Here is a 14,271-nt window from a genome sequence, read left to right as displayed (position 1 = left end):
CAGAAGTGCCTTTTTCCAGATGCTGAAGACAAGGACAACCTCAGAGTAGTGTGTCTTCACTCCTCCCTGGCATTTAACCCTGTCCTTGCTTTTCTCTGTCTCCCTTCCCTTGGCAGTGGCTCAGAAATCCAGGCCCCCAGCACGAGAAGCGGACTCTGTTTGGAGACATGGTGTGCTTCTTGTTCATCACTCCTCTGGCCACCATCTCGGGCTGGCTCTGCCTACGGGGCGCCGTGGACCACCTGCACTTTAGCAGTCGGCTCGAAGCCGTCGGACTAATTGCACTCACTGTCGCACTCTTCACTATTTACCTCTTTTGGACACTAGTAAGTATGGCCCAGGGCCCGGGAGTTAGGTTGGCGGGAGCTGGCAGCCCCCCAGCTGGCACAGCCTTCCCTCTTGTCTGTAGCTCATCTCCCCCACCCGGGAGCAGACAGACCTTCAAATGCTGGCGAGAGTGTGTGATTCGGTCTACTACCGCACGTGAATGTGTGTGTGTGTGTGTGTGTGTGTGTGTGTGTGTGTGTACGTGTATGTGCACTGCTGGGAAGAGGAGATGAAGTAAAGAAAAAGCCCCAGCTTCTGAGAGTTCCTCAAAGACATGCACCCCAGACATCCCTCTCCTCTCGTAGCCAAGCACTCCATCTGTGAGGAGGCCTGGCGTTTTCTTTCTCTCGTTTATGCTCCTCACTCTTGCCGGGATTGTGATGTATGGTGAATGATGCACTTGGCCACCGTTGCTGTCGCTGCCTGCACAGATCATGAATCCTCCTGCTGGTTATTTTCTTTTTATGTCCTGACGCGGCCTAAAGTCCTTGTTGGACGTGGAGCTTCACTTCGTCTGAGGATTATTCTGGGTTGGGATATTGACTCTGCTGCCCATAAAAACACTAATTCATCTAGCTGAGAAGCTGCCACTAAAGAAAAACCATTTCCCAATAAGTGTTCCTGCTGTATATGAGGGGAAAATCTTTAACCCTCTCTGGTTCTTTATTGTTTTAACCCCGTGATTGCTCGGGTACCAGTTGGCAGAGCCCACAAAGCACAGCATCTGCCGTCTCTCGATGCTTCCCTCTGAGACTTGCAGGGAAGAATGTCACGATCCTCTAGAAGGTTTTCAGAAACCGGGCCCCCTGCTTCCTGGCATGACTCTCCTGTGCCTGCTCATCTCTAATCCGAGCACACTCCATTGTTATTCAATATGTATTTCCTGTCTAGACTGTCCCATTCCCACACCGGCAGCACAGTGTCGCATGTAGAAGCTTCTAGTGCTCACACTTGTTCCCTTGCTCTGTCTCCCGAGTCCTGCGCCACCAGCTGCCATTCCTGCCACACTGACCAACCGCAACCCCCTGCTCATCGCGTTTCCCTCTTGTCCAGCTCTTTGCCTCCTCTCAGGGGGGGAATTTCAGACAATAAATGGGGGACACATTTCAGTCTCAGTGAGAGGGGCATGACAGGAGCCTTGGTAAACAGGTAGTGTTCCGATGCTTGGAGCTTTCTCAGAGTCCTCTGGTTAAGGTAGGCATTCTGTTCCCAGCCTAATGAAGCCCCCAAGCAAAACTATTACTGTCTCCTTTAAATGTCTATGCTTCCAAAGTGTGTCCTGATTCATTGTGAATCAAGCAACCAGGCTGACTCAGAAGCCACAAGGACACGGTGATGGGAAGAGGGTTAAAAATAAGAAATTAGGGAATACCCTGGCTGTCCAGTGGTTAGGACTCAGAGCTTTCACTCCTGAGGGCCCACATTCAATCCCTGGTCAGGGAACTAAGATCCCACAAGCTGTGTGGCATGGCCAATTTAAAAAAAAAAAAAAAGAGAAAAGAAAGAAAGAAATTGTCTGTCTACTACTGTCTAACTACTGAACCACCTTGGGAAGTCATTTCACTTCGCAGAGCCTCAATGTCCTCATCTGTAAAGTGGGGATGAGATTAATACCCATCCTGCCAACTTCCCCTGGTCTTACAAGATTGAAGTGAAAGTGTCCATGGGAAAGCGCTTTGGAAAATAATTAAGTGTAAGTTTTTACCATGTTTAGAGGTTTGCTAGTCTCTGATTTTTCTTATACAAGTGCCTAAGATGAAGGACGGATGAAGATATAGACTTAAATGCTGGGCATTCAAACCAACTTAAGGCCTTTTTGAAAATCTGCTTTGTAAAGCACACACTTACCTAACAAGAAAGAAAAAAAGAGGGGGGTGGGCAAAAGAGGGAAAGAAAAAAAGAGATTAACTAGAGAAAAAATGGATGTGATCCTATTTCATCTCTCATCCCAGGTGAAAGGAAAATTTGGGAGGGAAAGGTCCCCAGAGTGGCTCTTTCAGGAGACTGATAACATACGTCGTTCCAGAAATGCTTGCAAAAGGCAGTGCTGCGTGGTAAAAAGCACATCCCTTCAGAATCCAAAGGGTCTGTGTTTAAACCCAAGATTTAGCATCCTGATAGCTGTGTAACTTCAAACAGGTCCCTAACCTTTCTGATCATCCTTCTCCTAATGCAAAAACTTGGGGAAACGACTGCTAACCCCTGGGCCAATGTGCTATTGTGAGGATGAGGTGGGATAACTTCGGGAACATCCATCAGAGCACCTGGCAGAGGACGGGTTTTCTTCCTCTGACTGCTGTGCTCCTGCACATCCCGCACTGCCCCCCAGCTCCCTGTAAAATGCCGAGCAGCTGGAGGGAAAGAAGGGCGCTTCTCCCCTTTGGTGTGAAAAACGCGTGGCCATAGCTCCGCAGCAGGTTATCTAATCTAGACTAAATCCTTCCCAGATAAATGCAGTACTGAGCGGCCCTAGCAAGAGCCGTAATTCAGAAGCCGACAGCACTTGGCAACTGCCCTCCAGCAGAAACCCACTGTAAACAAGCTGTCAAGCTTAAGGAGAATATGCTGTGAAAATGTCTTAGATAAACAAACACAGTGTCAGTCCCAGCCCGGCTTCTCGGAGGAGCCCTCCTGGAAGGGCCTCGCCCGCACCCGTGCTGCTCGCCTGCGGCTGCCTTTGGAGCTCCTTGCCTCCACCGGGGCCCAGGCTTGATGCAGACTCGGGGAGTTCCGCCTTCTGGAACCTACTGTGCGGAAACACAGGTGTCTGGGACCCAGGAGGCCAAGACCTCAACCACCTCCTCCCTGAGAGCTGGGCGGGGAGGGGAAAGGTGCCCCAGAAACATCACTGTGCATGTCACAAACCGATTTGAAGCCCGTGGACAGACACGAGAAGAGTAGGCGAGAACTGAGTCCACATGAAGCACTTAGAAAGTGTCCACATAGGATCTGCATTAGCCCAGTGTAGCGATGCCCACGTGCAGTGACCCGCAGGAGGTACCACCATCCACCACGTCGCTGATGCAACCAGTGCCCAGCCCAGAAACCAGTTAAATCACAGGATGAAATGAATGATGATCCGGCTCCTCTGCCTGACTCCCAGTCCCACGGGTTAATCATTTAAAATCTCTTTACGAAGGGGGAAGCTCCCACAGAACACTGTCCCGGCAAGGCTCACTGTGGGGCGGGTCTAGACACACCCCGAGGGTGTCCAGCACGACCTGGTGTGGCTGATTCACACCCGCGCCGCCCTCTTCTCTTCCACGGTGCCATCACAGGTCAGTGAGCTGGCCCAGTTCTGGGAAGGCAGCTTCCAAAGCCCTGGCCCCATCAATATGCTTCGGTCGCACCATAAACTCCTGAGAGGGCAGAATCAAAATTCGTAAGGAGATTTCCCAAAGCCTGCTGTGACTTTACAGCAAAGCTTCAGTGCAGCCCATCACCTCCCTCAGGGAGAGGTGATGCTAATATGCTCTAGCCCTCTGTGTGCCATGCACATGACCGCAACTCTGTGCAGACCTTGCCCATGACAGGAGGTTAATAAATAGCCTTTGGATGAAGAAATGAAGACACTTCAAGAAACCCATCCCATGAAGAGTAGTGTTTTTAGAATAGTGGCCCTGTGCTCTTTCTTCACCCTCTTTCTTTAAAACCTCAGAAATTTAAGAAATATCTAAATGAAGTTCCCAGCGTTACTATTGCCATAGCTTCTTTTTCCTTCATGTTGTTTATTTTTTCCTCACTGCCTCTTTATTGCTCTAAATCAAACCTGCTTTATTCCTCTTCTGTTCCACAAAGGGGAGGGAGTGTCTTGGCGCTCCTAGAGACCAAAGCCAGGACTACCCAGGGCGACTGCAAACCCATGGTCCCTCTGCCCTGCACCTACCTTCCTTTATTTTCCCCGATGCAGCGTCATCTTCATGATGCTTTCTTCTTATTGGTTGAATTTGCCTGCAGACATGGTGGTGAACAGCAATCAAGATGGATTAATGCGTAATAAGATCTCGTTCGTTTGTCCGAACAAGCGGGCTGATTTTTGTACTTCCTGGCCAAGGAACCAGGAGACCTGCTAAGTCATGGACTCCCCACGTTCCCCTGTGCTTCACAGGCTTGAACATACATGCGAATCACCAGGAGATCTTGTTAAAATGCACGCTCTGATTCCTTAAGTCTGGGCGGACGGAGCCCACAGGTGTGACATTCTAACAAGCTCCCAGGTGGTACGGCCTCCACGGGCACACTAAGAGCAGGGCTTTCAAGGAAATAGCCCAGCCTCTCTTTTTCTTTTTGCCCCCAGTTTCCTGTATCCAAGGAGCGTCACAAAGTTATCTTCTTTTCCAGATTTAACCCATCAGAAATAACAGGCCAAGAACACTAACGTGTGGCAGTGGCACTGTGCTAAGTGCTTTTTATGCACTATCTCTGATATCATTATTCACATTTTACAAACGAGGACACCGGGACTTGGAGGCAGCAAACAACCCTCCCAAAGTCGCGGAGACATCAGTAGAGGATGGGGCTTCAGCCCGGTGCGCCGCCTGCAGCCCTCGGGCTGCTCCCTACTGCGCACGGCTGCCGCTGCTGCTGCTGCTTACTGAAGGCGCCAAGCACGCGCATCCCGGGCGAAGGGACTCTTGATTTCAAATCCAGCTTTCCTGTAACATTTCCAAATTCCAGACTTCTTGTACTGCCTCAGCTCTTCATTAGTACTTGTCTGTTTCCTACCCCTTCCCTGCCCTTGGCCCTGAACAGCACGCTTTCCAGCCTGCCTCTTACATTCATGAGTAGCACCAAGCAGCAGCAGGACAGAACAGAACAGATATAAGAGAATCAAGCTTAAAAAAAAAAAAAAAAAAGAGAAAAAAAGCCTCTGTTCCACTTTGGCATGTTCAGAGCCTCTTGGAGAAAAGCACATCTGTGTGAGTTTAAAAGCTTTTATTTTCATACTCAAATCTCTCTGGCATTCAGCCTGTGGCATCTGCTTTCTAGCCTCAGAAATCTAAGTGAGTGGCCTTGGATTTCACGATCCTGCCATGAAGACGAACAAGCGCTTTCTGATCAAGGGCCTGCATTCTCCTCCACTTCCAGCAACACCGAGCTCAAACCACAGGGTCAGCCCGCTCTTTGACCAACGGAGACCCTGTACCAGTGTCAGCATGACCCACACAACCCAGGTGGTTAAACAGCCCATATCTGGATAATTTGTCACTCTCAGGTCATGGGCACCTTCGTCCCCAACACTTACCTAGTTATCTGGATATTCGCAAACTAGAACCTGCTTCCACTTTTAAAGGCAGTTTGTACATCTTCAGAAGAACAGATTATTTGAATTTCCTGGGTGGTTCATCAGTGCTTTGTGCCAGCCTTCTCCAGAGCAAACCACAGATGTAAGCATCTCATTCCAGTATATTTACACAAGAAGCAAGCACTTTGGGGGCAAGTTATGTCACAATTGATGATGAGTTTACTGCTCGTGCTGTCCTGTATCATGTAAGAGAGGCCTAAATCTAAAGCAGTGTTGCAGTTAGAAGGTACGGGATACTTAGTCACTCATCCATTCACTCGGTAAACTTAACTAAGCAGCTTCCTAAGCGCCAGACACTATGCTAGGTACACAGCATGCAAAGATGAATACAACACAAGACCTGCCCTCAACATGCGTCTAGTGCAGGGTGAGAGAGAAACAAGTGCCGTGGTGTACCGGGCACTGATGCCACGCTGAGGTGGGCACAGGCACTGGCTCAGGAAGAACTCATCAGCAGAGTTGGTGCCCATGCCGAAGCTTCCCCACTGGACGCCATGGAAGGACTGAGCTGGAGGCAATGGGGATCACCCACAGGGGCGGCCAAGTACAGTTGTTCAGTTTGTCCACAGCACAGTACGGAGGGTGCCCTTCCTATCATACCGTGAATGGGGTCCTTCGAGTTGTGCAGTGTCCAACCTACAGAAGGGTGTGTGAAGCCCCAGCATCCCTCTCATTTAACAGAGAGAAACTTGACGACCAGAAAGGCACATTGCCTAGTCCCACAGCTGGGCAAGGGCTGGCGCCGTACCTACTCTGCCCACTGCCCCCAGCCAACTTTCTTCCCCACTGATACTTTGGGGCCCAGACCACTATCCTGAAAATAAATCCAAACTCGGGAGGAACCTCATTTCCTATTAATACTCTGATTTTACCCAGTTTGAAGAGGCACGAGGGAGATCTGCCCCTTGTTCACACGTGGGTGCTCTATGGCTGGGGCCAGTCTCCCAGCACTCAGCTGCCTGCTACAGCAGTTTCCCCCTGGCTCTTGCCCTGCTGTACTGCTGTTTGGAGCTGTTTTAAATGGCGTGTATGTTGTTTGGATTGATAATCAGCTTCCGCTTACCTGAAACCTTCCCTTATTTTTCCTCTCCTGACCCCAGGTGTCATTTAGGTACCACTGTCGATTGTACAATGAATGGCGTCGGACCAATCAGAGGGTGATTCTCCTCATTCCAAAGTCTGTCAACGTCCCTTCTAACCAGAAGTCCTTGCTGGGCCTCCACTCTGTCAAGAGGAACTCAAAGGAGACGATTGTTTGATGTTCGTGTGTTTGGTTGGTTGATTTGTTGTTTGGGGTTTGGAAGTTTCTGCACTGGGGCCATGCACTGAGCCACCCCGAGACCCTTCCTCGAGCCTGTGGGTCGAAGAACATCTAGAGCCATGTTATCACGTCGCCCTGAGCAACAGACTCTGCCTGAAGAAAGCAAATCGCTCTCTGACTTCAAATCATGGATGCTGCAATCATATGATATTTGCTAAGCTGCCAAACATGTTTATTTAGCAGATACTGTATGGAATTTTCTGAACACCTCTAACATATGAGGAAGGTTGTCCTGCTAAGGATGCAATTCAATTCTTCCTTTTTTATTACTATTTCAAATATATATATAGATATATATATATATTAAACTTAGATGATAATCGAAGTTGAAAAGCCAATGTTAAAACTGATTTCATGGTTGGTTTGGATGGGTTTTGTTTGGGTTCATTGGTTTGTTTCCCAGTTTCTACTGTAGATTCTTTGGGGTAATTTGATAGCTTGAGTGGTCTTTTCCATCTCTTCCATGTCCCTTACTCAAGGGGACAGCGTAACAGCTGCAGGACAAGTCATATTTGAAGGATGTTTTGTACTAAACTTCATTTAATTATTCAGTTTTTAAAGGAAAAACAAGCGTGGCAACTCTCCCCACAGTGAACTGTTTATTTAAATTTCATTAAGGAGAAAAACAATTTATGGTGAGAAGCACGCTCCTTTCAACTTGTTTGGTAATGACAGCTGATAGAAGCTATTTTCTAATAATAAATATCAAGTGTGTGAAAGACAAACCCCCACTGATTGCAATACTATTTTTTTTTAATCACAAAACCTGTGAAGTTTCCCTAAGTAGATTTGAAAAAGGAAAAAAAAAGCAAAAGCAAGAAGGTTGGTGCTCCTATTCCCATTTCATTTAGCGCATATCTTAATTCTTCATCGCATTGAACTGGAGGATCATTAGACATTTCTAGGAACCCTGGACCTGTTTTGCATATCAATTAGCATTCCCATTGCTCTGCCAAATTTCCGGCTCGACAGGTAGATGTGGCCAAAAAAAGCCTGTCCGAGTAGTCTAAGACCCCTTTGTCTGATTTTCCAAAAAGAAAAAAAAAAGCCCCACGCAGTGCCTTCCCCCAACCATGAGCCAATTCTGTCACAGGCTGAAATAGGCTTTTTCCAAGGGCTCCATGTCCCTCTTTTATCCATCGCAGTGTAAAGGGTCTAGACTGCTCCCTGCCTTTGTGTGTCCACTGAAGCCAGGGAGCAGACATGCTGTCTGAGGAGAGCACTCGCTCAGATTGGCACTCAGGCTCCCATCCGCCTACCTGCCCACAGCCCTGAAGAGAAGGCGGAGCCCAGCTTTGGGGAATGCTTAAAATATGGACTTCTAGAACATGACCCACATTGCAACTATCACTCCAGCGTCTGCCTCATGCTCCAGGAAGTGCAAAGGAACAGGCAGTGAGGACGGTAACGATTTTTGTCTGCAGATTGATCAAGCTGATGCAGGTGTCGCCTTTGTCTGGCGAGCCCTCCGTTCACAGACCGCTCCCCGCGCTGCCGGGGGAGAGAAACAGCTGTACTGCTCTCCGCTGCAAAACTCAGATGTGCTTTATGGCCTGTGACAATAGGTTTCCCCCCACCACGCTTCACTTCGACACTTCAATTCCAGTAATATACGTCTCAGCCCTTCTGTTTGCTCGGCCCTGCTCACCCCTCTGGGCTGTCATTAGCTGCACCACCATCAACCGTTTCTTAATTGACCTTTCTAAAATGCTGGACACCACTGGCTGCATGCAGCTGTCACGCATTAAATTTCCAGAGCCAAGAGTCCAGCTTGGTCGCGTTTGAATTGCAGCCCTGTAATATAGTTGACAAACGATGCCCACCCAGCCTTGGTCCCCGAGCTGTCAGTTCAACCAGCCTCTCAATGGAGTGGTGCAAACATTCATGAGAGAACCATGCCCTTTCTGGTCCCTGTTTTTTCCATGAATTAAGGAAGCAGTAGATTCCCAGGATCATTTCCTGCTGAGGTTGGCTGCAGAAAAATCCTGCTGTCTTGGTTCATGAGATGAGATGTAATGAAGCAAAATATCAAAAGCAGGCAGGGGGCTTCCCTGGTGGCGCAGTGGTTGAGAGTCTGCCTGCCAATGCAGGGGACACGGGTTCGAGCCCTGGTCTGGGAAGATCCCACATGCTGCGGAGCAACTGGGCCCGTGAGCCGTAATTACTGAGCCTGCGCGTCTGGAGCCTGTGCTCCGCAGCAAGAGAGGCCGCGATAGTGAGAGGCCCGTGCCCCGCGATGAGGAGTGGCCCCTGCTTGCCACAACTAGAGAAAGCCCTCACACAGAAACGAAGACCCAACACAGCCATAAAATAATAAAATAAAATAAAATAAAAAATAAAAAAAAAAAAAAGCAGGCAGGTCCCTCCCCGGCAGCTCGCTGGGGCTTCCGGGCTGGGAAGGTTGGCACGGTAGTGCTGTGCCTGGGCCACGCCTCCCTCCCCCCAGTGCACACTCCCACCCTGGGAAATTAAGCAGAGTCCACGTGCAAGGAGTGGGTTGCATGTGGGGTGGTGGGCAGGACACCCTGGCAGCCAAGGGAGGCATCAGTGCCTCCCTGCCCAGTGAGAGACTGTGATCTCCACAGCACCAGGGCCCATCTGGGGTTCTGAAAGCTCTTGGAGGACACTTCATCCCCTCTTGGCCCTTTAACCCTGAGGTCATTCAAGGCGGGAGAGTCCGGGAACTGCAGCATAAGCACAAGACACCAGCCAAGAGGACAGAGGCAGCGGAAGCTTCGGTCCAGGCTCTGCGTATGTCAACAAGCCACGCAGCACCTGTCCGAAGGTGGGTGCATTTGCTAACCGGGGTGCTGCACGAGTTACCAGTGGTCCTGCTAGCCTTGTTCTCTCTCGCTCTCTGCTTCTTTCTCTTTGAAAGATCCAGGATGAAACAGGAAAAGGAACGAGGAGGGGCAGGTAAATGATCCTACGGGTTCACTGCTTCCCTCCACCGACCCCTTTACACAGTCCTCTCCCCGCGTCCCTCGCCGTATCCTGTCTGGACCATTTTTCTTGAGAATATTAGATGGAGACAAACGTGTGTCACAGTGAAGCCAGAGAGGAAAGTAACAACAGAAACAGGTGCAGGGCACTCTCACTGGCCCCTGTGTGTACTCACGTGCCTGCCTGTTTCTCATCTGGGGAAGGACAGGAACACAGAGCGTTCACACGAATTCTCCAGCTCCTCAGAGAACTGAGCAGAAGCTCAGACGAGCTGTAAAACCCAATTAAGGAAAAATAAATGGCATGACTTGGAAGCTGCGTGTATTTGTGTTTCGTGTCCAGGTCTCCCTCCCTGTGCCCCGAGCACCCAGGGTGACCACTTGCGTGCGGCTGGGCTGTAGCCACAGTCATTTTATTTTCAGTGAAAGTAACTCATCTGAGGACGTGGAGAAGCCAAAGGAGAAAATGGAAGTGAACCGGCAGCCTGGCTACCTGCACTGGGGCCCCAGCCGGCTGGAGGCTCCCTACCCTGGGGCCTCTCATTCCCCTCTTGGCACTGGCCTGGGCCCGGCCCGGGTCTGCCTCACCCCAAAGCTTCACGCAGCTTACAGAGAGGCCTGGTGCGCACAGAACCTCTGTCCTCAACCTGCCCTCCCAGGGGGTGTCCTCAGGCCGAAAGGCCCAGAGGAGGAAGCAACCTGGGGAAGGGAATCGGCACATGCTTCCTCTCCGCTTTCATCCAGTGTCTTCCCAGAAGCTCCCTGCAGACCAGCCACAGAGCAGGCAGCCCTCGTGCTGGATCAGAATTACAGGTTGTGATTCTGAAGGCTTAAGTGGGATGGGAAGTGGGTCAGTGGGTGGGGACGGGGTTCGGGATTATTTTAGGTAGAGAGGTTGGGACCAGGATGGACCTGGTTGGACGCCATCCCTCCCAGCCACGCACATGCAGGATCTTGCAGGCTGCCAGCCGGAGGCTTCTTGCCACGGAGGCTACAGTCATGAGAAATCGGCTCTAAATAGCGATGCCCAGGGAACTGCAGACCCTATCCAAAATGTGTCAGTTCTGCAGAAATACACGGGCTATTAGGTTCCACAGTCCACCTTTTCTGACTTTACAAAAGTCTTAGTGTCTAGGAGTTGGCTTTGGGACATACTGCCTTCCCCTTGCTGTTGAGTTGTTCTGGGGTGAGTCTGGATCTTCGCTTCCCAGTGGGACAGAGTGGGAGAGGACCAGCTGTGAGTCAGGCTACCTGAGTTTGAATCGGGCTCTGCAGTGTCCCAGTGGCGGTGGCCCACCTATGTAAGCCTCAGTTTCTGCCTCTGTAAAATGGGGACGATACCTACCTCAGACATTCCCTGTAAGGTTTGTAAGGTGCCCAGTAGGCAGTTCATGAATGAACATCAGCACCCTTCCCACCCCTTCCTTCCACTCGCTGTTGCTAATGTCTGGGCGATTGCCTGGGTTTTGACAAACAACTTTGATCAATGATTTGAAGGACCATAAACAGTTTTAAATCCTTTTCAAAAAGAAGAGGGATTAATTTTAAATAACACATACTTATTGAGCACACTGTGTTTGGGAGTAAAAAGAATCGTAAGAGATCCTTCTGGAGGTTGAAATGACTGACTTGATTGAGATCTTTCAATTACACGTGGATTTCACTTATCCTTGCATTTCCTTATACTGGAGCCTATGGCTAATTGAGAATTCATCACAGATAAAAAAAATGTGCTCGTTCTGGCTCTAGCGCTACAGAGGAAAACAAATATAGTCCATCAGTTGTCTGTGTTCCCAGAAATGAGGGACTCGTGAGTCACTGAGCTCATATATCTAGTGCCTTCTTGGAGGCTCTGAATTCTGGGCACAAAGACAGCAGAAGAGATGGGCTCAGGGAGGCCTGCTTCGTTTTGAAAAACTTTTTTTTTTGGATACACTTTTCACCTCCTGGGCCACAGTTACCCTATCAAGGAAATGAATAGATGGACCTATCATAGGTTTTATTTTATCTTATTTGTGGGCACCAGGTGCGAAGAATTGAGTTACTCCTATACTTTAGTCCAGGACACAGTTTCTGTCACCGTCAGCCTCTATAGGTCCCTGTTCTGTTTTATTCCACAAATGTGTACATGGAGCCAAGCACCTCCCACGAGCCATGCGCTATTCAGCACTTTGAAAACTACCTCCTTTAATCCTTACAATGACCTCATCCATTGTCGCCTAACAGAACACCCCCAAATTTAGTGGTCTCAAACAACCATTGTATGGCACCTCACTGTTCCATGGGATGGCTAGGGCTCAGCCAGGCAGTCTGTGGGCAGTGCCTTTTCTGGTCGCCCTTGTATGTCTCAGACAGTCAGACGGCCCAGGTGCTTCTCCTGTGGTTTCTCTCCACATGGCATCTCAGTTAAAGGGCCCCTCTTTCCACGGCGACTCAGGGTTCCAAGAGGGAAGATGCTTCTCTCCTGCTTCCTGCCTGGGCTTGGAAGTCCCTGAGGATCACTTCCTCTGATCCTACTGGTCAAAGCAGTCACAGGCCTCTCCTCTTGATGGGAGGAGCTGCTTGCACGTGCAGGGAGGGGCAGAATTGTTTGGGGCCATCTTTGGAGATTAGCTACCAGACCCTTATTACAGATGGAGAAGCTTAACCAAAGAGGTTAAGTTATTTGCCCAAGGAAACAGAGCCAGTAAGGGGGAGAGCTGGAGTTCAGACCCAGGCTCTGGAGTCCCTGCTCTTAACTACTGTACTCTGATGCCTCTCGACTTCTAGTTTTATAATAATTTCCTCTTCATTCCTAATCTCCACTTTTATCTCCTTCCTTCATTAGTTACTCATTCTAATACGTTTGACATATAAACTGACTATGGACATATCTTTGCAAAACATATTGTTTTGTGAGTATATGTCTTAATTTACATAAAAGTGATTATGCTGTAAATCTCGTTCTTCTCCCCCACCCCCCTCCCACCTTAGCACTATGTTTTTAAGATTTGTCTGCATGTGCATCTAGTTTATTGCTTCCAATGACTGCTTGGAATTCCATTTCCTTTTCCATTCCCTTCATGTTACCTCCAACTCCCTGCCGCATCCAACAGTGCTGTGATGGACATCCTCTTACCTGTCTCCTTAAAGTCCTGTTGGAGGGTTCCTCTGCTCTGGTCGGTGGGAATGCTGGGCTATAGGATGTTGACATGTTTAATTGCACTATTTTTGTATGGTTCTCCAGGACAACTATACCACTTTAGACAGCCCCCAGTAGTGGCTGAGTTTTCCCATTTCTCCACATCCTTTCCTGTACTAGCTATTATTTATTTATTCATTTTTAGCCAATCTGACAATATAAACCTAGGTCTTATTGCTTAAATCTGTCCACATTTACACTTCTCTATGTTTCCTGTTGGGCTGACTACCTTTTCCTTTTTAGTCTCCCTCGTCAGTTTGATGTGCCGCAAATTCTCTCATTTGTTCAACTCTCTCTTAACTTTTCTACGGTATACTTTGTTGAATAGCAATCCTTAACTTTGACACAGTCAAATCTAGTTTTTGTTATGTGTTTTGTACTATGGGTCGTCTTATTTAAATTTTAGAAGTCCTTTCTCATTCCAAAATCACAAAGATAGTCTCCCACATTTTCTTCCTTTATGGTTTTATGTATCACCTTTAGGCCTTCAGTCTATATAGAGTTCACCTCTGTATCTGATATAAGGATCCAACTTTATCTCCCTAAGGTAGGCAGTTTGCCATCACCATCTACTAAACAATTTCCCCTTTCTTCATTCACTTGTGGTGTCACCTGGATCGTGTACCCCGTTCCATATAAACACGGTCTGGTTTTGCATACTCAGTCTATGGCTTTAACCCATTTGTCCGTTCCTGAGTTACCTCACTGTTTTTCTTAATATGGCTTCATAATGTGCCTCTTTATCTAGTGGAATGAGCAACTCCTCCCCAGTCCCCCACCAACTTCGCTCTATTCTTCAAAATTGACTTAGTTATTTGTGGACAGGCTTTTTATCCCTGTGTATAAATTTTAGAATAGTTTTGTTAAGTCATTTTAAAAGGCTTGATGGACTTTTGATTGGAATTGTAGTGAATTTACATATTAATTTCATGAAAATCACAATCTTCACAGATCTTCACAATTTTTAGTCAATCTCCTATGATGATCATAGCATAACGCCATTTATTCAGTCATTCTTTGCATCCTGAAATAAGAGTTCTAAACGTTGTCAGTAAAATTCTTCTGCGTCCTTTGTTAGTTTAATTTCTAGTTTATAGTTGTGTTGCTATGGTAAAATAAGTGATATCTTATTTTCTATTCTATTTTCTCATTGGTTAGTGCTGGTGTAGAGGAACTCTTGTCATCCGGCACTTGC

General features: G+C 48.3%; 1 protein-coding gene across 2 annotated transcripts in view; it reads left to right on the top strand.

Annotated features, from left to right (window-relative positions):
* The window catches only part of MARCHF3 (membrane associated ring-CH-type finger 3), a 154,486-nt gene that overhangs the window by 138,723 nt on the left and 1,492 nt on the right, over positions 1 to 14,271 (top strand). The window contains exons 4-5 of one of the 2 annotated variants that reach the window (XM_061188111.1): positions 117 to 326; positions 6,733 to 7,149. In XM_061188111.1, the coding sequence (XP_061044094.1) occupies positions 117 to 326; positions 6,733 to 6,891 (369 nt within the window). In that variant the 3' untranslated portion in view covers positions 6,892 to 7,149. Of the gene's footprint in view, positions 1 to 116; positions 327 to 6,732; positions 7,150 to 14,271 lie in introns of those variants that run through there. The other variant, XM_061188112.1, reaches the window with a different exon arrangement.

Source organism: Eubalaena glacialis, chromosome 4 (genome assembly GCF_028564815.1).
Source record: "Eubalaena glacialis isolate mEubGla1 chromosome 4, mEubGla1.1.hap2.+ XY, whole genome shotgun sequence".
Classification (NCBI taxonomy): Eukaryota; Metazoa; Chordata; class Mammalia; order Artiodactyla; family Balaenidae; genus Eubalaena; species Eubalaena glacialis.
Note: the sequence above shows the minus strand (reverse complement) of the source record. Positions and strands in the feature narration are given on the sequence as shown.